We start from the raw sequence: 26,427 nt of genomic DNA on the forward strand, positions 1-26,427 counted from the left end.
GCCGAAACAATAGCATTTGTCTTTCTGATTTTAATGAATTTCTTGCATGTCTCAATTATTGTAAGCCTAGTTATGATATTTGTGGCTTTAAAGCAATATGCTGTATTGTATAAAGTGGTATAAATAAACGTGGTGCGACTTGACTAGGCTTTAGAGTGCTGAACTGCAGAGATGGTCCACATCATATGATCAGACCAGACTTTTTTTAAATTTTTGTATGGCTTGAACAAGACGTCCGCAGAATAATATATAGGCTATTTAAATAATAGCCTAATAAAAAAAAGTTTTTAATTGCTCCAGTAAATAGGCAATTCCAAATGTGTTGAGTCCAAGTTTGACTAAAACAATTAAATTTAAGATTTTATTTTAGAAAAATACAATACAATTTATTTTTTTTAAATACACATTTAAAAGAAAAACCTAATACAATAAGTAGCATTAGCCATTATGGAAATACAGACATCGCACAACTCTTTATTATTTACAGTCCATAAAAATAGGGCATAGGCCTATTAGGCTATAATACGAGAAGATATTTCTTACAGTTTTCCCATGTATTTTTACTGAGGCATTGTATTGTGTTGTGTTTTAAGGTTAACGGAAAATTCCGTAAAATTACTGAAAAAAGTCTGTTGCCAAAAATGACCATTACATTTTCCATCTCTAGCCCCCTTTTCCTAGCCTGGTAATACCAAACTCTGCTACTTCGCTTTGCTTCGTAGTCAGAGTCTGGCATGGCATAATTGAAAAGCGTTTTCTTTCTCGCGGGGGGCGCTTGTCTGAAGTTTAAAATCATTGGTTACCCGTAAGCCAATCACATAACGTTTGGTTATGGCGTGTGTTATGCGCATGCTCAGCCGCATCTAACTTCCACTGTAAACACATGTATGATGCGAAAACAAAACCATCGAGCGAAATACCGGAGTGAACATGGCTGTGAACGACTTTTGCAGATTATGTGAAGTAAATCTACGCATCCACGGTACAATCAGCGTCTACGTCACGGCTCTCAGCCCGCCCTCTGTTCGTTGATTGGCCGGCTGTTTTCAGGCCGGAGGAAAACGGAAAGCTATTACGCTGTCTCAGACTGAGTACAGAAGCGAAATGAAATTGAGCGGAAGTAAGAAGTCTGACGTAGTCAGGCTACCCTTTTCCACAATGGTCCCCTAAAAATAACACCAGAATTTCTGATTCTGATTCTACAGAAAACAAATAATTTATTGTTAGGCCTACCAAAAAAACAAACAAAAAAAAAACAGTCTTATAATCGTTATATTATATGACATCAGAATGAACCGTTAAAGGTAGTACAAAATATATTATTCACTGTTAGTGGTATGGAGGTAGATTTGTGTCTTTATTATTCAATCAAAAAAAAGGTTGCTTCAATCAAAAAATATATTTTCAATCAAAAAAACCCGTTTCAATCAAAGAAAAAAAGTGTTTGAATGCAAAAATATATTTGAGACTCAAAAAAATGCATTTGAACACTATTTTTTTTTGCTTGAAAATGTTTTTTTTGATAGAAGTGAAGGTTTTTTTGTTTGAAGCAACTTTTTTGATTGAAGTATTGTTGTTTTGTGTTTGGGCCATATTATGGGTAGGACATTTGTGTCTTTATAATTCAATCAAAAAAGAAGTTGCTTCAAACAAACAAAACATATTTTCAATAAAAAAATCACTTCAATCAAAAAATAAACCTTTTCAATCATAGAAAAAATGTTTTTGAATGCAAAAAAATATTTGAGATTCAAAAAATTGCACTTGAACACTTTTTTTTTGATTGAAAATGTTTTCTTTGATTGAAGTAATCTTTTTTGTGTTTGGACCATGTTATGGGTAGGACATTTGTGTCTTAATTATTCAATCCCAAAAAAGTTGCTTCAATCAAAAAAAAAACATTTTCAATCAAAAAAAAATAATTTCAATCAAAGAAAAAACTGTTTAAATGCAAAAAAAAAAAAAATCATTTGAAGTGTTTTTTTTTTATTGAACTTTCTTTTTTTTTGAATGAAGTGAAAAAAGTTTTGAAGTCGTTTTTTTTTTAAATCATTTTGACACAAACGTACCGCAGTGGGGGCGGGTGCTTCCCCATTGGTCAGACATGCTTGAGTGACAAGTGTCTACACCAACGACGTCTTTCTGACAAGCAAGTCATGGTCGCCACTCGCCAGCGAGCCAGGAAGCAGTGGTGGAGTTGTTGGTAAGTAGATAAAACCGTATTAAAATGATTGGTGTCACGTTATTAGCCTACTCTGTTTGATATTTCGATTAAACATACAGCTTGCTAACTTAGCTCACGTTGACTAATTTGTGTGATGGTGTTAGATATCTGACGCCTCATATTGTCAGGCAGGCTAGCAGGGTGCGCTAACGGCTAATTGAATTGTTTATTTCACTTAAGTAACGTTACAGAGGCTTGCTATGTGCTTGTGCTATATTGTGTTATAATACGTAACGTCATTAGTGGTCAAACAACAGTCCACAGGCCAACTGTTGCCCACAGCGCTGCCTGTTTAGCAGCAACAGGTCATGCAGAGCCTGAGTCTATCTTCTCACACAGCCCACAGGATTACAGCTATTTGACCGTCCCGCTCTCTCTCTCGCTCACGGGTAGTGGTCTCCCCACCATCACAGTCAAATGCTCGCAGACACAGAGGCAGATGCTGTTATTTTGAGAGCGGGGCTTACATATGCCGTCCCGTACGGAAAATAATGTTGCATACCACCGGTAACATGAATATATATTCCGTTGCTCGGTGCGCAAACTAGCTGTGTCAGGCATTATTTATAAGTAGCCTAATGTCCTGCACAACTCCACATGGAAAACTGGCAGTTCAATGAAGTGATGCTTATTGTCTGACATAGTGTACAAGTAGTTACTAGCTTAAAGTATTGTGCCAATAATGATCCTTCTGGTAAATTTGGCATTCAGTTGAGACACAAAAGCTCTTAGTTTAATGAAAATCCTTGGAAAAGAAGACAAGATGGTTTGTTTAATTAGTATTCATTTATTTATATTTCTAATATCATATAGTATTGTCCTGTCAACCCATTACAAGTCTTGCCTTATTCAGTGTTGATTTATTGACATGTTTATGTAAGATGTTTTATTAGAAGGTGTGTGAGTGAAAGTTGTCTGAAGTTGTATTTTTCTATTTTATTGCAATGCTGATTGATAATGTAGGACTCTGGTCCTGGCTTGGCCTAAGTTTTGGTGTCTCTAAATGCTGTGCTCTGTAGGCATGACACATTAATTTCTTTATGTGATACTTTATTTTTTGCATCAAATTATTTGAAGTATTGATAAGCAGTATTGATATCGATACAGGTATTGCTGCACTCTCAATTATAACTGCTCAATAGTGTCGTATGGTTACTTTTATTATACAAGCCATCAATTTTGATGGCTTGTTAGTGTAACCGTTAAGCATAATGGCATTAATGCTATATATAGCGTACATTTAGCCAGATATTTTTTTTTTTTTTTTTTAAAGTAGCTAACTAGCTAAAGCCTTAAGTAGCTGAAATTAAGTTGTCTCATGTCTCTGTCTGCAGCAACACACACACACACACACACACACACACACACACACACACACACACACACACAGACAACGATAGCTACCTACATTAACTGCAACATCTTTCCAGGCAGCAGATGGACTAATTGTTTTTCCTGTTGATCAAATTATGTTTTTTTAGGCCAAGAACTCCACTAAAACTTTTTGGAACAGGATTGCTTAATAAAGGTAAGAATGGATGGGTAGATTTTATTTATGGTTTTGCTCTTTTTATGTGTCTGGTGTATTGTAGGTCATAACCATTTTCACAACAGCCATATTTTCTCCCTCCCATTTAGAAAGACCAATACTACACATCACCTCTGCTGCTGATTCTCCATTTTGGGGTTGTGCTCCCCATTATCTATTGCAGGTAATGCACTGACTATCTCATACAAGTACACTTATACACTTACACTTACAAGTTCACAAATCCCCTACAACCTGCATGTCATGACTCGGTCCATGTTATAGTTCTGTTTCCTGTGTCATCTTGTTGTATTGACTTCTCCTCTCGTTTCAGATTCCCCTTCCCTCCTCGTGTGGTTTCGTCCTCCTCCTTGATTGTCTGTCCCCACCCTCAATACTTTCACCTGTTCTGTGTGTGTGTATATATAGTCCCTGTGTTTCCCCTGTCCGTTGCCAGTTCGTCTTTTTGTCCCCGTGCGTTACTTCATAGCCTTTATTGCTCTGTAGTATTTTCTAGTTCCTTGGTATTGACCCCTGCCTGTGTTCTGGTTGACCTCGCCTTTGCCTGATCCCTGTCTGGTTTGTTTGCCCCCGCTGATGGATTACTTGTGTACCGAACCTGTTTTTCCAGTAAAGACTGTTACCCTGCCTAACGCTGTGTTTGAGTCGTGCATTTGAGTCAAGACTATTGTTGCTACACCCTCAGCTCTGATACCGCATGGCTGACTTGAAAAATAAATGCACTACTGCTGGCTGGCTACACTACCTGGACATCTCGTTTTGTACAGTTGAAGGAGTAGGCATGTCCTGACTCCTCTGCCTGGGTTCTTCTATGGTGCGATTAAGCACTGACAGAAAAGTCTGCGCAGCGGCAGTGGCTGCCTGCTCGTCATACTGGGATGAGAGATTAGATCCTAAGTTAACCACTGTTATCAACAATAACACCATCAATCACTTTAGATGAAGCAGGTAGAGTCTAAAAAGACTAATATATATATATATATATTTTTAAAAAGATTAAAAAGTGTGAATCCAGTTAACAGCAAGTGGAGTGTAACCTGAGTATGTGATAATCGCCTTGCCATGAAGACATGCACAAGAGGTGATGTGTAGTATTGGTCTTTCTAAATGGGAGGGAGAAAAGATGGCTGTTGTGAAAATGGTTATGACCTACAATACACCGGACACATAAAAAGAGCAAAACCATAAATAAAATCTACCCATCCATTCTTACCTTTATTAAGCAATCCTGTTCCAAAAAGTTTTAGTGGAGTTCTTGGCCTAAAAAAACATAATTTGATCAACAGGAAAAACAATTAGTCCATCTGCTGCCTGGAAAGATGTTGCAGTTAATGTAGGTAGCTATCGTTGTCTGTGTGTGTGTGTGTGTGTGTGTGTGTGTGTGTGTGTGTGTGTGTGTGTGTGTGTGTGTGTGTGTGTGTGTGTGTGTGTGTTGCTGCAGACAGAGACACGAGACAACTTAATTTCAGCTACTTAAGGCTTTAGCTAGTTAGCTACTTTAAAAAAAAAACAAAACAAAATAAAAAATATCTGGCTAAATGTACGCTATATATAGCATTAATGCCATTATGCTTAACGGTTACACTAACAAGCCATCAAAATTGATGGCTTGTATAATAAAAGTAACCATACGACACTATTGAGCAGTTATAATTGAGAGTGCAGCAATACCTGTATCGATATCAATACTGCTTATCAATACTTCAAATAATTTGATGCAAAAAATAAAGTATCACATAAAGAAATTAATGTGTCATGCCTACAGAGCACAGCACCTAGAGACACCAAAACTTAGGCCAAGCCAGGACCAGAGTCCTACATTATCAATCAGCATTGCAATAAAATAGAAAAATACAACTTCAGACAACTTTCACTCACACACCTTCTAATAAAACATCTTACATAAACATGTCAATAAATCAACACTGAATAAGGCAAGACTTGTAATGGGTTGACAGGACAATACTATATGATATTAGAAATCTAAATAAATGAATACTAATTAAACAAACCATCTTGTCTTCTTTTCCAAAGATTTTCATTAAACTAAGAGCTTTTGTGTCTCAACTGAATGCCAAATTTACCAGAAGGATCATTATTGGCACAATACTTTAAGCTAGTAACTACTTGTACACTATGTCAGACAATAAGCATCACTTCATTGAACTGCCAGTTTTCCATGTGGAGTTGTGCAGGACATTAGGCTACTTATAAATAATGCCTGACACAGCTAGTTTGCGCACCGAGCAACGGAATATATATTCATGTTACCGGTGGTATGCAACATTATTTTCCGTACGGGACGGCATATGTAAGCCCCGCTCTCAAAATAACAGCATCTGCCTCTGTGTCTGCGAGCATTTGACTGTGATGGTGGGGAGACCACTACCCGTGAGCGAGAGAGAGAGCGGGACGGTCAAATAGCTGTAATCCTGTGGGCTGTGTGAGAAGATAGACTCAGGCTCTGCATGACCTGTTGCTGCTAAACAGGCAGCGCTGTGGGCAACAGTTGGCCTGTGGACTGTTGTTTGACCACTAATGACGTTACGTATTATAACACAATATAGCACTAGCACATAGCAAGCCTCTGTAACGTTACTTAAGTGAAATAAACAATTCAATTAGCCGTTAGCGCACCCTGCTAGCCTGCCTGACAATATGAGGCGTCAGATATCTAACACCATCACACAAATTAGTCAACGTGAGCTAAGTTAGCAAGCTGTATGTTTAATCGAAATATCAAACAGAGTAGGCTAATAACGTGACACCAATCATTTTAATACGGTTTTATCTACTTACCAACAACTCCACCACTGCTTCCTGGCTCGCTGGCGAGTGGCGACCATGACTTGCTTGTCAGAAAGACGTCGTTGGTGTAGACACTTGTCACTCAAGCATGTCTGACCAATGGGGAAGCACCCGCCCCCACTGCGGTACGTTTGTGTCAAAATGATTTAAAAAAAAAACGACTTCAAAACTTTTTTCACTTCATTCAAAAAAAAAGAAAGTTCAATAAAAAAAAAACACTTCAAATGATTTTTTTTTTTTTTTGCATTTAAACAGTTTTTTCTTTGATTGAAATTATTTTTTTTTGATTGAAAATGTTTTTTTTTTGATTGAAGCAACTTTTTTGGGATTGAATAATTAAGACACAAATGTCCTACCCATAACATGGTCCAAACACAAAAAAGATTACTTCAATCAAAGAAAACATTTTCAATAAAAAAAAAAGTGTTCAAGTGCAATTTTTTGAATCTCAAATATTTTTTTGCATTCAAAAACATTTTTTCTATGATTGAAAAGGTTTATTTTTTGATTGAAGTGATTTTTTTATTGAAAATATGTTTTGTTTGTTTGAAGCAACTTCTTTTTTGATTGAATTATAAAGACACAAATGTCCTACCCATAATATGGCCCAAACACAAAACAACAATACTTCAATCAAAAAAGTTGCTTCAAACAAAAAAACCTTCACTTCTATCAAAAAAAACATTTTCAAGCAAAAAAAAATAGTGTTCAAATGCATTTTTTTGAGTCTCAAATATATTTTTGCATTCAAACACTTTTTTTCTTTGATTGAAACGGGTTTTTTTGATTGAAAATATATTTTTTGATTGAAGCAACCTTTTTTTTGATTGAATAATAAAGACACAAATCTACCTCCATATTAGTGTAGCCAGGTTTAATAATGAGAAACCCTATTTAGCTGTCTAACCCGGTCATGAAAGAGTTAACTTTTATTTTGTATCTTTGATGGACTGGTAAGTGAGCCAATGGGGGAATTCTATGAGGCACTGAGCTGACCAATCAGCTGCCAGCTAGGCTCCGTTACAGTTACGCCTCTAGTTTTGCGTCACTGCACGTTCTTTTGGCGCTTGCACACTTGAGCATAGGAGGCTGCGTTATCTGCTTGGTAAGATGAGAAAACAAAATGGAGTGAATTAAACAAGTTCTGTAATCATTATTGCTTATACTGACTATACCTTGTTGTAATATAGAGTGTAAACGAAAGCTGTGCCTGAATCCACTGTTGTCACGGAGCTAAAGGCAGTGAATTCCGTTAAAATGGTGAGTTGTTTATCTAGGCATCTGAGTTCGCTAATATTCATGCTAACAGGCCAGGCTTTTGATGCCCATTTTTGTATTTAACCTAGTTGCTGAGTTTATGAGTTCGCTAGCATCTATGTTAATCTGTGTTAATGGGTGAATCAATGCAAAGGTGCTCATTGTGTAAAGCTAAAGGTGTGAAGCCTGCTGTGTGCATATGTTAATGAGGTAATTAGCCACAATAGGCTAGCGAAATACTGGTTGTGGATTTAATTGTGGTCACTGAAGCTTAAAGAGGTAAATTTTTAGTGCTTTCTTTCCACTGTTACCGGTGCAGAGGGGGATAAATAAGCACACTAATGCCTTAATGCCTCTAATTTAAAGTGATACAATTTGATTAATGTTTACATGCAATTCATGCAGTTTTATTCTTCATACTGTTAATGTTACTACCGTAAGGTTTCATAAAACTTGAATTTGAAATGTGTCTTTATGAAGGATGCAATTTATGTAAATTTATTTTTGATACTAGAGAGAAATTCATATAGTTTTGATACCTGAGAAGAAACATAAGAGCTGTTGTACAACGAGAGAAATATTTTTATATTGCATTATGGGTGTACTGAAATATTATCTCATTTTATTTTGTAGTATCCCGTAGCAGTCCAATTATTCACTGAATGGTAATTGAAAGAAATGATTTGGCCTTTTATAGGTCAGGTTTTGGTAAGAGTTGGGAACATCGTGCAGAGATCCTTTCCATGGAGTGATACAGATCCAGACGTTCCAGACGTTCTTCCAGAGAGTCATCGATTCCCAGTCCGGGTGGCTGGGTGGCGAGCCAATCGTGCTTGACAACGAATCAAATTGCTTTAGACGAACTGCCCGGATCATCCTCTTCATCTTTGTTGTGGTAGGACAAACACTAACTCAAACTAAAAAAAAGGGCCCCAACGGTGAAACTGAACTCTTGTCAACCAAGGCAAGTTGAACCGAGGACGAACTGAGCTCAAAGATACTGAAAAGGAGGGTTTTGTTTTGTTTACGTGCGCACTTTATTATTTTAGTTTGTTATTTTTCATAAATGTGTTTTCTTTCTTTGTATGTATGTTCCACCCTGTGAATTTAATACAGGTTATCTAAACTGTCATTCTGGTGTGGCATTTTTTTTATATTGATATTCAATTCTCAGGCTCTTAACAATTTAGCGTCTTCTGATTCTGGTCCAAATCATATTCATGATAGCCTCTACGACTACTTTAGACTATTAAACCTTATGTACATTATTTCTACTACTTCGTAATAAGGGTTACATTAGCAATATTAATGTCCATTTTAAGGCAATGGCAGCGTGATAATAAATAATTTATATGTGAAATATATTACAGTCTTGTATGATGGTCAAGAGCAGCGGTAGTCCTCGCTTGGGCTGGCGTCATCTCTTGTTTTAATAGTTCAATCGTTTAGGAAGGCTCTACCTCCTTTCGTGGACTTAGCTATCCTGGGAACTGCTAAAAGTCCAGAGCTTTATGATCTTAAAAAGCGTTGCTACAAAACAGTTGAGCTTAAAATGAGCTTAAAGTATGAGCTTAAAACAGTTGCTACACCTAAGCCTTGCAGTCTGTCATTTCCGTATAAGTAGCCTACCGCCAGCTACTCGATCAGTTGTCAGCTATCGGGTAGTCTTCCGAAATTTAAAAGACATACACCAACAGACCAATAAACGAAACGGAAAGAAAATAATACGGTCGGACCTTGGATTCGAACCCCTGTCACTATAGAGCAAAACGACACCGCTGCCTGTGCACGCAGACCAATGCCCTATTAAAGGTAGTAAGTTTGCTGAGAAATCTAATGTATTTCACAGACATGAATATAAACAGAGGCTAAAATCTACCCACATATGATAAAGGAAAAAGGGGGATACACGCGCCTAATAATAAAGCGCCTAAATATGACACGATAAAAGTCCAAACACTAGTCCTAACAACGTTAGAAAAACAGAACCCGATCATTCAGATCGCCAATCTACTACATATGTCTTTCCATTTGCTTCATTAGATGGGCTGAACTTTGAAGAAAAGGGAGGGGCTGATTATAATATTATACAAAACGCCGCTTTTACGCCGTCTTTGTCAGACAGAAGCGCCGCAAATTACGGCGCATTATGGATGGCCTGCGGCGTCAGAAACGGCGTTGTTGACTGGATCAAAAAAACGGCGATAATGACGACGATTTTGCTTTGCAAACGCCGTAATTTGCGGCGTTTGTACCACAGAACGCGTACTTTGCGCCATCTTTTCGTCTTAAACGCCGTAAACCGGCATTTGAGAATGAAAGGCGTTTTGTTAGTGGCGAGATTTGACCCTTTTGGCGTTCCATAGTAGGACAACTTGGTTGGCATTGCCTTTTCAGCGTGAGAAATACATTGTGTGGCGTGTGAGCGTGTGAACTGGTTGAATTGCGTGTGTGTCTCACGGCCAATGCGTGAGACTTGAGAACCCTGCTGACCCTCATGTTGTTCCAACCCCATAAGACCTTCGTTCATCTTCGGAACACAAATTAAGATATTTTTTATTAAATCTGAGAACTGGATCACTCCTCCATAGGCTTCTAAGACATTATAACTTGCTGGTCCAGAAAATGCATGAAAGACATCGTTAATATAGTCCAAGTGACTACAGTGGCTCAATCTTAAGTTTATAAAGCGACGAGAATACTTTTTGTGCGCAAAACAATACGAAAAAAAAAAAACTTTCAACTTGACACAGCAGTTCATTTTACATTCAAAAAAACGATTAAAACACTTAATTTATGTCTCAAATCAACTTATCCTTCCTGCAAACACTAAAGGTTTCACCAAACAAACACACTCATAAAAAATACATTTAAGAAACATCAGTATATTTACATTTCCTTTACAAAACAAGAATGACACTCTCTACTGTTTAGGTCTATATGTTACATGGTCAGGGGTTGCATTACAGTACAGTATTTCTTACAGTACAGAAGTTTCCATTTGATAGATGGTTACATTTAATTGCTTTGATAGTATTTGATTTTTTAGATTCAGAATATTTTTTCACTAATATAGTATTCTAATATTCAGAACTAATATTTTTCAATATGGTATTACTGTAGAAATGGTGCAAATTATATCTTTTTTTTTTTTTCTTTTTTTTTAGGTTTTGAACTTATGCTTAAAGGGTTAGTTCACCCAAAAATGAAATTCTGTCAGTAATTACTCACCCTTATGTTGTTCCAACCCCGTAAGACCTTCGTTCATCTTCGGAACATAAATTAAAGGTGCTGTATGTAGTTTTCAGCGACCTCTAGCGGTGATGTTTCAGATTGCAACAAATAAGTTTACAAGCGCGTGCTCTTGCACATGCTCGAATTTATGAGCGAGCACTGTGCATAGACAGTATATAAACAGCACTGTGGGTACCTTCCAGACTGAGACGCAACACACCGGAGAAAGCATCACACAACATGCTGGAAACTCAGGTAAACTCCCACTGCAACGTTACAATAATAGGCTACTTTTATCAGCTTGACGTTGAACTAATGCTCCATGCTCGTACCATGATAAGTATGGAACCCTATCAACCGTGACGAATTTTGCCACTGCAAGCACCACTTCACATTTTCTTCAGGAAATGTACATTCTAGATTTGTAGATAATGTTTCTCCATGATTCAAATGCCCTGCCGATGTTGAGCCGTGTTTTTTCACCAGAAGTTGATCCGATTCACGTCTGGCCTTACGAGCTTCAGCAGAATTTTTTTTTGTGTTGGAGTCTGTGTTGTACGACACAGGTCATTTCGTAGTGTAATCAGACATGTCATAAGTTGCATAAGTCATAAGTCCATGTCATAAGTTGCAGTCTCGTCGCTGTTGAGTGCAAAGTCAGTAGACGAGGCGAGAGGCTCGGGAGCGCGCGTGCAGGTCACGTCACTGGATTTCGCAGTAAATCCGACCCGGCACCTTCACATAAAAATAAGAATACTTGCTTTCCGAGGTTATAGCAAAACCCGCAAAGTGGATCATTTTAATGTGAGATTACAACCCCTTCACACACAGGCAATAAAAAAGGATTCATTTTAGTAGAAAAGTTACATACAGCACCTTTAAGATATTTTTTATTAAATCTGAGAGCTGGATCACTCCTCCATAGGCTTCTAAGACATTATAACTTGCTAGCCCAGAAAATGCATTAAAGACATCGTTAATATAGTCCAAGTGTCCAAGACATCGTTAATATAGTCCAAGTGACTACAGTGGCTCAATCTTAAGTTTATAAAGCGACGAGAATACTTTTTGTGCGCAAAAAACAAACAAAAATAACGACTTTATTCCACTATTCATTTCCTTCTCTCTGGGCCTCGAGTTTTTTCACGTAATATAACTGCGTAACGCTTCTGTGTTATACCAGAGCCCGTCTACAGAGAGCCTGCCCACTCCCTATTAAGCCCTATTGTACCAAATTTTGGTTGCAGTTCCACCAGAGCTCCACTGGGGGCCCATGAGTGCAGAATGAATGGGAGTCTATGGGGCTAGACGGCTAAATTTGTCTCTTTCACACGATTGCCGTTGAGAAATCTCAGATTTGATTGTAGGTTTTGCAAGTTCAACATGGGTTATAGGTCGATAGTTGAATGAACGAGTACTTATGTCCTTTCGATTTCTTACAAGTTGAGTTGTTGTTGCCCATAACACGCTAGCATTCTGCTAATGAACGCTGATTGGTCAGTGAAGGACTGATTACGACCAGAGATGCCGCTTGATGGCATCGTGGCATCGTGTTTCCCTGTGTCAGCTGTGTTGTCGATGCCTTGAGTGAAAAGAAAGTGCAGAGCGCGAACGCACCAAAGTGACTGAAGGATTGCCGTTAAGTAGGGCTGAACGATTTTGGAAAATAATCTAATTGCGATTAGTTTTACCAATATTGCGATTGCGATTTAATATGCGATTATTTTGTAAGCTCTTTATCTTTTCTATCATTTCAACAAAAACAAGCAATACATCATTGTAAAATAGGATGGGAAGCCGATCAAAATTTTTTCTTATTAATTAATCTTATAATTATAAATATTTTAAGTTTTATTAATAAGTAGCTACTTTTAAAAAGAATTACACATTAAAAATAAATACAACTACATGTTAAGAATTTTAACTAATATAGCTTCAAAACATAAAAGCAAATAAAATAAAAACATTAAAAACATTACAAGCAATAAACAAAGAGTGCTTTCAGTATTTAAGGGTAGGCTGTCTTAACGTTTTCATCTCTTTTGAAATATAAGATGTGGTTTGTCCTGTCTGTTAAAATAACTGACAGCGTTTACATTAATTTCGCGTCATTAAAGCATTTTGAGATGCAAGTACATTTAGCCACGTAGACGGAGTCGCTCACAGCCGCATGCTCAAGCGCTCTTCACAAAGCGCGTGTGACTATTTGAAATTGAAAGCAGCTTATTCTGTCGGTGATTTTCATATTTTTAATATATAAGCCAACTGCATTCCAAAAGACATATGATGCCTTCTTAGAGCATTTGTAAGGAAAATACCGGCGGGCGAGACTACAGGAGTAACATCAAGCAAAACACGCGTATCTTATAGCGCATCTTGTGCAATGCAGCCCACGAATGTCCTTGTAATTCGCTTCAACTTTTCCGAACTTTATGAAAGATTATTTTTCGGAAGGTTCGAGTGGTGTCGTGTGTGCGTGTGTGTGTGAGACAGAGGAATTAGAAGCAAGCAGAATATGGTTGTTTATAAAGCACACGCAGCGCCATCACGTATCTGTGTTTAAAACTAAGCTCAGACTCTATTCTGAAATTATCTGAATAGATACAAAATCGTTGGAGAGAATCTATAACACAATATCACATAAATTAAACACAAACTGTTCTTTCCTGTAGCCTATGCCAGGTCTATGCGTAGCGTGCCAAGTTGATGCTTCCTCCGTAGTGCAGACTGCTTTACTCTCGCGTGTCACGTGACCAAAGTTTAATCGCAGCTTTTGCGGTTAGAAAATCGCGTTTCATCATATCGCGATATTATCGCAAATGCAATTAATCGTTCAGCCCTACCGTTAAGCAGTAATTCTGGTCCTACGATATGTATTACGTCATTGACACTTTAAAAGACTTTTTAAAGCAAATAAGTGACTCTAAAAAATGTGTAATTTCTTTGCATCTCCTTTCGAATACAACATTCAAATTACTAGACAAAAAATTATATCCTGAGTAAAGTGGATTTTGAGGAGTACAGCACCACAGACCTCCATTCATTCTGCACTCGTCCTGTGAGCGCCCTCATGTGGAGCCAGAGTGGAACTGCAACCAGTTCAGAAGCCGGAAGTTTACTGAGAGTGGAAGCTCTCCCCTTATTAGACATTCTCTGGTTATACGTCACACGTAGGCTCACTATTGGCCGACGCTGGTCATGTGTGTGGTGCGTGTGACGTATAACACAGAAGCGCTACGCAGTTATACTACGTGAAAAAACTTGAGGCCCAGAGAGAAGGAAATGAATAGTGGAATAAAGTCGTTATTTTTGTTTGTTTTTTGCGCACAAAAAGTATTCTCGTCGCTTTATAAACTTAAGATTGAGCCACTGTAGTCACTTGGACTATATTAACAATGTCTTTCATGCATTTTCTGGGCCAGCAAGTTATAATGTCTTAGAAGCCTATGGAGGAGTGATCCAGTTCTCAGATTTAATAAAAAATATCTTAATTTATGTTCCGAAGATGAACGAAGGTCTTATGGGGTTGGAACAACATAAGGGTGAGTAATTACTGACAGAATTTTCATTTTTGGGTGAACTAACCCTTTAAGTTCAAAACCTAACACAACAAAAAAATAATAATAAGATATCATTTGCACCATTTCTACAGTAATGCCATATTGAAAAATATTCTGAATCTAAAAAATCAAATACTATCAAAGCAATTAGATGTAACCATCTATCAAATGGAAACTTCTGTACTGTAAGAAATACTGTACTGTAATGCAACCCCTGACCATGTAACATATAGACCTAAACAGTAGAGAGTGTCATTCTTGTTTTGTAAATGAAATGTAAATATACTGATGTTTTTTAAATGTATTTTTTATGAGTGTGTTTGTTTGGTGAAACCTTTAGTGTTTGCAGGAAGGATAAGTTGATTTGAGACATAAATTAAGTGTTTTAATAGTTTTTTGAATGTAAAATGAACTGCTGTGTCAAGTTGAACGTTGCTTGACTGTGAAGAGTTTAGAAAAAAGTAACTAAACTAAGTATTGAAAAATGTGTCCTAGCAATTGTAAAAAAAAAAAAAAAACTGTAAAGCACCATATTTAGTTTTTATTGTGAGTATACACAAATACAAAAACCCTTTACAGTTTGCATTCAGCTCCGCACAATTTCAAGATCATTTGCGATTTATAGATTTCACAGTGTGTGTGTGTGTGTGTGTGTGTGTGTGCGTGTGTGTGTGTGTTGTACCAGGTGGATCCAGAGACTCCGCTCAGATAAAGCACACAGTCCAGAAGACCTGCTTCCTTGAGTTGATCCAGGGATCCCAGCAAACCCACCATGGCTCTTTCTCCTCCTCCAGATCCCAGTAATGCAATGTTTGGCACCTCATCCTGAAACACACACAGTTTAATTTAGCAAGCAATTGATGCTCATCAGTTTGTAAATATCCAGACAGATAAATGAAGTACCTCACTGCAGGTTATCTTAAGTTTCTTCAGGCTTTGCAGAACATCTTTTCTCCTTCTGGCTACAAACTCCACCTCATTCTTATTCAGAGAGTGTCCAATTCTCACCGAACCACTGCTGCGACAGACAGAATTTAACAATCACATACAGATTACTTATATATACTTTTTAGATTTGAATATTTTGTGGTTCACTTCACTCTTAAAAATAAAGCTTTCAAATGTTTTAGTTTTTGCAGCGCTGCAAAAGAAGAACCATTTTTAGTTCCCCAAAGAACCTTTAAAGCTACAATATGCAAGAATTTTCTGCCGCTAGAGGGCGCTACATTCCAAACAACAACAACGGCGTAGCTTGATGACGATGTGAAGGAGCGTGGAATGATGGGAACTGTCGTTTTAAACTCCACCGTGGATGTAAATCAGTCAGACGGGAATCGAAAAATCATGTTCATGGATGAGGCTAAGTTCTGTTTTTATAATGACATGCTTTTTGTGGCGAGGGGGGCATGGTTCAGCGCGGTCTGTAATGGGAGAGAGAAGAGACGAGCGGGACGCAAGTAGGTCAAGTGCAAATGACGAACACCTGTGTCTTATTGCTGTGATCCCATGGAGAGACCGCTTATAAGCCGCGCGCTGGAACGAGAGAGAGACTGAAGAGAAAATTGGACGCAGAGAAAGAAAACCGGTGGATCCGAGCTCTCATTTTTGAACTGTTTTGTGCCGTCGCGGTGTCCAGGGTGAATGCGCGTTGTGCACGACTTTTGTTTGTTTTGCTTTATTTTAATAAAGTACGAGTCCCAGTCACGCCGACCCCTGTCTTCTTCCTTCCTGACTCTTGAACCTCATCACACTTTTATTTCATTCAAATGAATTAACCGCAAGAAAAGTAAGGTTTAATACTAAATTGGTTATCATAGATGTTACTGTATGTCGAATTCATTGTTGTGATAATGCGGTGCAGTTTTACGTGTTCTAAACAATTGTTGTAAAAGTACATTCGAACATACCCTATTCATTTGCCAAAATACTGATTAATCTTTATGTATAACACATGCTATATTTATTTACATGGCCATAAACACCAGGGGCCTGTACCATGAAGGTAGCTGAACAAACTCGGGGTTACAGGATAAGTTTTGAGTTGACAAAACCAAACCGATGCAATCAGGCTTTATTGGTACCATGATGCAGCTCATCAACTTTCTCTGTCAACTCAGGCTTTGATCCTCAAGCTATGATTACTCCACGCGCGCGTGCACATAAAAGAGTGACGTCGACACTGAACAACCAATCGCGGGTAGAGCGAGAGCGATATATTTTTCCGCGGAGGAGCAAGAGATAATCATTCAGAATTACGATGAATTTAAATATGTATTTCAAGCTCGAAACAATACGGTCTCTGCGGCCAAAGCAAGAGAAGACTGTTGGAGAAAGATTGCTGATTGTTAATGTGTAAGTTAAACAAATACGTTCTATATTTATGTAAAATTATGTATATGTATGTGTAGCCTATGTGTAATATAGCCTATTTTTATAATGTATAAAAAATGTGCATGTATGTACTAAGAAAGATTAATATTCATTGATTTTTTTTTAGATGCAACCCCAACTCCAAATGTTCTTGGCAGCAGATAAAGACAAAATATACAAATATAATTCAAAGTGGTGAGTATTTACCACAACCCTTTATTATTTTTGTGAACATTTTATCACAAACACTTGTTTGCAGCAAACAGAAATAGAGTTAAATTCAGAAAACACTGGCGGAGGAGTTGGCTCTGAGTAGCAATAATGGACAGCCGCTTACGGATGTGATTACAGGTGCTGTACAATCTGACCCTGGTGCTGGCTCCTCTAAGCAAGTAATACTGGGAACGTGTGCAATACACTACTACTTTTTTAAGTTTTAAATATGGCTGACTGTATGTTCTGCAGTAGAGGGAAATACAGTGTCCCTGTTGAAGCCAGCATACATACACACACACTCCCACACAGAGGTCAGTATGCAGCAGAGAGAACACCAAACATAACCTGCTTTATAACAGTTATGCTTTACATTGGCCTATTTTTATTTATTAGGGTGGAGGAAATGATGAAGACACTCTGTCTGTGTGTTCTCAGACAGTTGCTGATGTGAATGCACTGGGCTTTTTATTATGGCAAACATTTGAATGTGTGGCATAAAAAAGGGACTGGCCCTTACACATCTCTTTTATTGTAGGATTTTTCACAACCTGCCCCAGAAACTGAGGCCTCTACCTCAATGGCCTTCAGAAGAAATGTGTAAGGATTTAAAACCCTTGACATAAATTACAGTCAGTCCTGTGTTTGTAGGAAGTCAAGGAACTTTTTGTGATTTGATGAGCCTCCAGAAAACTTGTAATGATCATGTTTGTGGTGGAATTATGTTTCAGGTGGAAACAGACTCAGTCAGGGCCCTGTAAAAAAGGAGTCTTGAACTAGACTGCACACTAAAGGAGACTGGAACTAGACTGCACACTAAAGGAGTCTTGAACTAGACTGCACACTAAAGGAGACTTGAACTAGACTGCACACTAAAGGAGACTTGAACTAGACTGCACACTAAAGGAGACTTGAACTAGACTACATACTAAAGGAGACTGGAACTAGACTGCACACTAAAGGAGACTTGAACTAGACTGCACACTAAAGGAGACTTGAACTAGACTGCACACTAAAGGAGACTTGAACTAGACTACATACTAAAGGAGACTGGAACTAGACTGCACACTAAAGGAGACTTGAACTAGACTGCACACTAAAGGAGACTTGAACTAGACTGTTCACTAAAGGAGCTGAGGGTTGTTCCATAAAACAAGATTAGAAAATAAGCCAGGCTTATTTTGGTTAGTCAGACTTATTGTCGGTGAATTCTGTTTCATAAAGCAAACTTAAAATAGTTCAAACTCAGTTACCCTGGAAACTTATGCTGGGAAACTAGCCTGGTCCGGGGCAGGCTAACTGTCAGGCTAAGCCTGAGTTGATGCTTAACCAGAATACCGTTTTAACACTGACCATATTACATCGGACTCTCTGGCATGCTGCCATTTTATTTCATGTAACCACTATCAGTCCAACAATGAAAACAAATGCACTTTAAAAATAAATGTAATACATTCGAACATACAAAAAGTGAAACAAATGTAAAGAAGTAAAGGTAGGCCTATTTGTTTAGTTGGTGTGATTTTTGTAATGAATCAATTAAATGTCTATAAATAGGGAGCTCCACCCATATGTGTAGGAGGACGCATAGTCATGGCGTGTCCTTTCATTGATGAGGTGGTGGATGAGGGAGCGATAATCATACGCAGGGCATTTCAAAGAGAACGTACTTTCAGGGACAGGGCAGACCCGTTGGCTTTTTCTGACTACTACCTGCATGAGCGGTATAGATTCTCGAGGGAAGGGATAGCATATATTTGTAGATTACTGAGCCCACACATCGCAAATAGAACACGGCGCAATAAAGCATCGGTTTGCCGCTCTGTACGAATTGTGTACCTGTCTTTAAAGGACAAGTTTGGTATTTTACACTTAAAGCCCTGTTTACAGATAGTTTCTGATGAAATAGAACGGTTAAGATTTAATTTTGGACAAATGCTGCTGTCCCGAGAATTTTAGGTTTCTTTCGTTCCCCCCCCCCCCCCCCCCCCACCAGTAGACTGGGTGTATAGGTGCACTCGAACACTCCTTCCTAAAACACATTAAACTTTCGTTTACAAAGACGTGAAACTCACCGAGTGGTCAGGGGTGTCCACTGATATGCTCACACAAAAATCGCTGCAAAATATGCTTTCCTTTGAAATGTGTTCATGTGATGTCACCCTATCAATATATCTTACCGGCAATTTTATAAAAGCCCTCTTTTATGGACATGGTCGATAAATGTCCGGGGAACACTATTAATGAAACTATTCTGCAGAGCGAGGACCACCTTGTGAATGGTTCGACAAACCGTGTTTTCCCCTAGCTTCTGTGCGTCACCCACCGTGCAAGTATGTACCACTTGCAAAAAAATGCAACGCAATGGTATTGCGGTACAGTAAGTGCATGAATTCGATGTGTTAAATTCTTTATGTGCGGCTCAAGAAGTTCGCAAAGATAAGACATTCCTTGCGCGGAAAATCTGTATCTTTCATACAAGTAACTATCAGGAAAGGCAAGGGGATTTTGTCTGGCTAAAAACTCTTTCTCTACGAAGTGCTCGTCAAACAATTTGCGCTGAGATGTCCACAGGATTTGGAAGAAAAGGTGAAGTCATTGTAACAGACACTGGTTATATGTTTCTTTGCTCTCAGCTGATTGGTCAAACTTCAGTCTGAGATCTTGAATCCAGAACATAACCTGCCCCGGAGCAGGTTAGCCGTGCAGTGTAAGATACCTTGGCAACGAACACCGATTAAAGCCGAGCTACTTTCATAGTACCTAAAACCCAGGGTTGGCGGAAACTAAACTGAAACATAGCTGGCTAGCCACCTAAACCGGCTTCATGGTATAGGCCCCAGACGTGATAAATGATGTCAATAAACTAAACACAAACCTAAAGCAATAATACTTCCCTTACATAAACATAACTATTACCGAATGCTACATTTGGAAAATATAAAATTAAGCATACTTTGTCGACAGAACCAGCTGCAATCGGTAAAGAATAATTGTGTTCCATAACGACTGCACGAAACAAGCTAACGTTTGTTGCTTGATAGACGCTACAACTACAACTTCCGCATTTGTCCAGGTCTCCACGCAGTACGAGCGGAAACCGAGGGTAACGCGGATATGACGCAATTGACTGGCGAGTCCCAGCTCCCCCCTGCTCTAACGCCCCGTTTCCTTGGTTAAAATCGCAATTTTCTCACGATTTAAAAATAGTTGGAAACATTTGGGATATTGTAAGTAATCAACTTAACAAAATATATAACACTGGCCTGGAGATTATGGGATATTTTAATGCAAAATTCTTGCATATTGTACCTTTAAGTTCTTTTTAAAAAATCTTAGTGTGAAAAACATTTGAATTATCTGAAGAAAATTGTTCTACTTTAAAGAACATTTTGTGCGTTATAAAGGTTCTATGAATGTTAAAGGCGGAACCATCAATGCCAATAAAATCCTTTTTTTGATCCAATATTCTCAGAATTATCCAGAGCAGGATTACGTACCTTTCCCAGGGCTGGGATCCACATGCGTCCATCTAAAACAATAGTTTCAACATTAAAGATAAAATTTATCATTTGAAAGATACAAAGGGGAAAACCTAAAAATAACAATAATATTGTAACATTGTTTATTTCATTCAGTCAATCCTGAACTTCCATAAAGTCAAATGTTAATTATAAAGCCACTGTTTTTAAACATAAGTTATATAAGGACTAGGTGAGAACACTTTCTGACTTTCTCAGTTTGTGTAAAATCACAAAAATTGGGGTTCAGAGTATTTCTTTTTTTCCCTATTTCACACATGTCTAGTACAATTATGTGATTGTGTTTCATTAATACAGTGTATACTTTTTTCTTGATTTACCCAGAAAGAATGGAAGTGAAATGTGACAACATGCCCCATAGGTGAGGTACACTGTAACATTAAAATGTTCTAAACTAAACAAACTAAAATATTTACAAAATAAACAACAAACACCACAAAACACAGCTATACAGCACAGTTCAAAACATAATAATTAATAATTTCTGAACATTGACTGTCAGTCTTTATTCACTTTTTTCTCATGGTTTCTCAATAGAATTCATACAAGTATAGAATAGAATATCATAGTTCTAACGGGCTTATTGTAAAGCAGTGTGACAACATGCCCCGCCTGCACAACTGGGATTTAAACCTGGCGTTCTTCTGCTGTTAGATCAGCATTAAAGAAAGATCTCAACTGTTAAATAACAGATATAAGATAATAAAATAATATCAGGTTTGTCTTAGTGCTGGGCAAAGATTAATCGCGATTAATCGCATCCAAAATAAAAGTTTGTGTTTGCATAATATATGTGTGTGTACTGTGTATAATTATTTTGTATCTATAAATACACACATATGCATGTATTTATTTAAGAAATATTTGCATGTATATACTGTATATATATTTATACATAATTTATATTATATATAAATATAAATTATTTATATATAAATTAAAAAAAATCTTAAATATATACATGCATATGTGTGTATTTATATATACAAAATAATTATACACAGTACACACACATATATTATGCAAACACAAACTTTTATTTTGGATGCGATTAATCGCGATTAATCTTTGCCCAGCACTAAAATAAACACAAAAAAGATGTAAAGAGATGAAAAACTTAACCAGTAAGAAATTTACTTTGGAATTTTAATTTGCTATGGTTAAATAAATGTTCAGTGATATCTTCAAAAGATTTTTTAATTTTGGCATTACATTTTTTCTCTGTATAGTGTTGATATGGCAACTAGTAAATACACTAAGTTTTGTCATGCTGGCATGAGTGGAAACTTTTAAACCATGTGTTACAACTAGCCCCACATTAGTTTGTGTCCCGCTCACCCCTACAACTTTGCACTCACATCATTAGTTAATTAATTGTGTGCAGGTCATTGGTATCAGACAAGTTTAAATTAGAATTTTGAAAAAGGCTGGATTCATTCATATATTGTTGTCACAATATAATAAATTAAAGCCTATTAATTGCTCTGTTGTAAAAGCTTTAAGACATATACTCACTGTTCTTGTGTAGTCTTGTAAAATCCTAATGCTTCACCAATATCAGCACAGCAGCCGTCGACTCTCAGATCAGACAGAAGAGCCTCTTTTATAGGACTCTGAAGGTCTAGATAGCATCGTGTGAGGAGGAGGTGATAAACATGAACTTATTTAATCACTTAGAGAGAGCAAATCTTGTCATTAGTAGTCTGTGTATTAAAGCCCTCATGTTTGCCATGTGTCTTTGTCAAGTATTGTTACCTGTAACCAATTTTTGGTGAGTTGTCTGCTTATGTTAAATTTAGAGTGCCATGCCATGCCTTTGTTTAGAATTATTTGAATAAACTGCATTTGGGTTCTGCATTTGCACATGAATAACAATAATCATAATTGATAACAAATTTTTGACTTAAAACATACAGACATTTTTATGTCTCTGAACCAGCCTGAGGATAAATCTAATGTTAGTTACCTAATAAAGGATTTAAACTTTTGTTGCTCTTCTGAGCACTTTTAGTATACGGACTTTAATTTGTATCAGATAAATATGGGAATATGAATGGCGGGGTGTTACAGATGTTGAAACATTACTATAACACCATCTGTGTGATTATAACACGTTTATATCTGATTTGCACAATCTGTTTTCTGCAGATATGGTTATGTTACACGATGTCTTTTCTGCAGAATTAGACGGTTAAAGGCACTATTGAAAAACACAAAATAACAGCCACAGCACTGTAAAAATACTGATCCATGTGCAAAGGAACAGATTTGAGGTCATTTTATATATTTACATTTACATTTGTGCATTTGGCAGACGCTTTTATCCAAAGCGACTTACATAGCATTTCAAGGTACGCAGTTTTTACATTCTTATCAGTTCTTGCTTTAGCTATCTTACCTTGATGCGATTTTGTAGGCTAGTGTATTATTTTTATTATGTACATAAATGGACCATGGTAAATATACACTCACCTAAAGGATTATTAGGAACACCTGTTCAATTTCTCATTAATGCAATTATCTAATCAACCAATCACATGGCAGTTGCTTCAATGCATTTAGGGGTGTGGTCCTGGTCAAGACAATCTCCTGAACTCCAAACTGAATGTCAGAATGGGAAAGAAAGGTGATTTAAGCAATTTTGAGCATGGCATGGTTGTTGGTGCCAGACGGGCCGGTCTGAGTATTTCACAATCTGCTCAGTTACTGGGATTTTCACGCACAACCATTTCTAGGGTTTACAAAGAATGGTGTGAAAAGGGAAAAACATCCAGTATGCGGCAGTCCTGTGGGCGAAAATGCCTTGTTGATGCTAGAGGTCAGAGGAGAATGGGCCGACTGATTCAAGCTGATAGAAGAGCAACTTTTACTGAAATAACCACTCGTTACAACCGAGGTATGCACTAAAGCAGGGGTTCCCAACCTTTTTTGTGCCAGGGACCAGCATATTCATAAAAAAAATTCCAGGGACCAGTTGTCAATTTTAAGATGCATCGTTTGGAACATATCACTGTGTAAAACAGTAACAGCCTATCATTTATTTGCATAATGAACTAGATGGCACCAAAGGCTACTTGTATGAATATACCAATCTTTTTAAACTTTCAGACCGGTTCACAAAATATTTCCCTTTACTGCCATACAATTAGGTCTACTTCAAAAGCAACTCACACAGCACTCACTCACTAGCAGGTGGCAGTAATGGCAAATTGTATGAAAATACCAGTCCATTTCACCTGTCAAATCTCTCCAGAACCACTAAAGACAATCACTTCAACAGCAACTTAGTGTTTTCACACACCAACAGGTGACAACAAAGGCTAATTGTATGAAAATAAGTGCCAGTTTCAACAATCAGACAGTTTCAGAATACAATAGCAAACACATAACTTAGTGATTTCAGCCAATCATTTTTAAAAGTATAAAATTAGAGATTAAACTTTAACCTTTAACAAAAAATACCAAATCAGACCAATGAGAACAAAACTATTTTAATGTGAGCATGAACTGCTTATTGATATTACTATATTTGTAGCTGTGCACAAGACAAGCTGTTCTTCCGAGCATCCTTAAAAAACATATGCATCCAAAACAATGCACAAAAATTCCAGGATACAATAAAACTAAATTTAAAAAGGTCTGCTTTACAAATATGAACGAAAACCAGCTTACAGTTTTTCACCACAAATAATACACAACGGATTTGGCGCCACGGAATCGCCTGTTGTCATAAATCCATACCTAATGTATGAGGTATCGTATTTATGAAGCGTGACTTTTTCTCTCTCGCTATTTTCGAGTTGGTCATCGCCTTTCCTTTTACCAGAACTGTCCGCAATGAAATTAGCCATTGAAAAAAATATCGCGGCCCGCTCATCTCTCCACTTCCCTGTCACTTCAGGTGCAGCGCGTTTTTTTGCAGTCCGTTCAGATATGACGCGTTGCTAAGCAATCGCAAGAAGGCGCTCAAAGAAACACATTTTAATCTATTTATTGTTTAGGTTTTGGATTAAATAACATGACGTCATAGCACTTAAAAAAGCATATAAAAAAGAAAATGATTATTATTATAAAAAAAGAAAAAAGAAATAAAGAAACATTATTCTGGGAATATTTCAAGGCCCGGTACTAACGGGTCCACGGACCGGCACCGGTCCGGGGACCGGGGGTTGGGAATCACTGCACTAAAGCATTTGTGAAGCCACAACACACACAACCTTGAGGCGGATGGGCTACAACAGCAGAAGACCCCACCGGTACCACTCATCTCCACTACAAATAGGAAAAAGAGGCTACAATTTGCACGAGCTCACCAAAATTGGACAGTTGAAGACTGGAAAAATGTTCTGTTGAGACATTCAGATGGTAGAGTCAGAATTTGGCGTAAACAGAATGAGAACATGGATCCATCATGCCTTGTTACCACTGTGCAGGCTGGTGGTGGTGGTGTAATGGTGTGGGGGATGTTTTCTTGGCACACTTTAGGCCCCTTAGTGCCAATTGGGCATCGTTTAAATGCCACGGCCTACCTGAGCATTGTTTCTGACCATGTCCATCCCTTTATGACCACCATGTACCCATCCTCTGATGGCTACTTCCAGCAGGATAATGCACCATGTCACAAAGCTCGAATCATTTCAAATTGGTTTCTTGAACATGACAATGAGTTCACTGTACTAAAATGGCCCCCACAGTCACCAGATCTCAACCCAATAGAGCATCTTTGGGATGTGGTGGAACAGGAGCTTCGTGCCCTGGATGTGCATCCCACAAATCTCCATCAACTGCAAGATGCTATCCTATCAATATGGGCCAACATTTCTAAAGAATGCTTTCAGCACCTTGTTGAATCAATGCCACGTAGAATTAAGGCAGTTCTGAAGGCGAAAGGGGGTCAAACACAGTATTAGTATGGTGTTCCTAATAATCCTTTAGGTGAGTGTATTTACACAGGTTTTCAACCCTATTTGAATATAAAACCCAGTCAGGGCCGGATTAACAATTTCCTGGGCAACAAAACACAAGCAGAATCATTTTCTTAGACAAGTTAATTTACTCAAGGCTACCAGGAAAGCTGTAGCCTAAGTCAGTATTGCCATTAGGAGCCTTCTGCAAACTTTGGAATTTGAAAACGTCTGTCTTTAAATGTTAAAAGTAATTTTAAATTATACAAATTATAGGCTACGTTTACCGCAGTTGGTGGATTTGGCAGACGTTCCCTTAAAGGAACACTCCACCGTTTTTTGAAATAGGGCTTATTCACCTTCTTTCCTACATTTAGATAGGTGGGCAAATGCATTTTTGTCTCAGTGCATGGATTGTTTTAGTTTGACAGTCTGATGCGTTGAGCCTGGTCATCGATGGCAGAAACTTGTCCCACTCGCCACAGCACAGACACTCTATTTCAGTCGGCATAGATTGGCATATTCCCCCAGATTCACACCACCAGTTCGTGTTGGCTCTCATCCTCACGTCCTCAGGCTGTTGAGCGATCGCAACCTCCTCATCCAGTCATTCTATTTCCAAAGCACGCAGCTCCTCTTCTGAAAACTCTGGTTCATAGAGGTATGGTTCTGGATCTTGACTGTATGAGAAGTCACCCTCTTTGACTCTCACAAAATCCGCCATGTTCATCGCCATTCATGTAACGTTACTGTAGGAAAAATAGCC

General features: G+C 37.9%; 2 protein-coding genes and 2 long non-coding RNA genes across 5 annotated transcripts in view; 3 read left to right on the plus strand and 1 right to left on the minus strand.

Annotated features, from left to right (window-relative positions):
* Nucleotides 1-22,369, minus strand: part of LOC307158889 (cytosolic phospholipase A2 gamma-like) — a 36,138-nt gene extending 13,769 nt beyond the window's left edge. Inside the window, exons 1-4 of the mRNA XM_079871864.1 lie at nucleotides 22,273-22,369; nucleotides 20,716-20,747; nucleotides 15,536-15,647; nucleotides 15,315-15,457 (exon numbers count right to left, since the gene is read on the minus strand). Of these exons, the coding sequence (XP_079727990.1) occupies nucleotides 15,315-15,457; nucleotides 15,536-15,647; nucleotides 20,716-20,747 (287 nt within the window). The 5' untranslated portion in view covers nucleotides 22,273-22,369. The remainder of the gene's footprint in view (nucleotides 1-15,314; nucleotides 15,458-15,535; nucleotides 15,648-20,715; nucleotides 20,748-22,272) is intronic.
* LOC307159169 (cytosolic phospholipase A2 gamma-like) overlaps nucleotides 1-26,427 on the plus strand; it is a gene marked incomplete at both ends in the record, with an annotated part of 202,050 nt that overhangs the window by 68,130 nt on the left and 107,493 nt on the right. The gene's annotated exons all lie outside the window — the stretch shown is intronic.
* LOC307158908 lies at nucleotides 2,143-3,937 on the plus strand. The gene is made up of 3 exons (XR_013821294.1): nucleotides 2,143-2,203; nucleotides 3,706-3,752; nucleotides 3,863-3,937. It is a non-coding gene; the product is annotated as an uncharacterized lncRNA (long non-coding RNA).
* LOC307158906 lies at nucleotides 7,634-18,680 on the plus strand. 2 transcript variants are annotated; one of them, XR_013821291.1, is made up of 5 exons: nucleotides 7,634-7,686; nucleotides 7,772-7,841; nucleotides 8,536-8,733; nucleotides 15,318-15,432; nucleotides 15,763-18,674. It is a non-coding gene; the product is annotated as an uncharacterized lncRNA (long non-coding RNA). The 2 variants fall into 2 exon arrangements; XR_013821292.1 differs by having other exon boundaries at nucleotides 7,647-7,686; nucleotides 15,318-17,197; nucleotides 17,354-18,680.

The sequence above is a fragment of the Squalius cephalus genome (assembly GCF_949319135.1).
Source record: "Squalius cephalus genome assembly, chromosome: 5".
NCBI lineage: Eukaryota > Metazoa > Chordata > Actinopteri > Cypriniformes > Leuciscidae > Squalius > Squalius cephalus.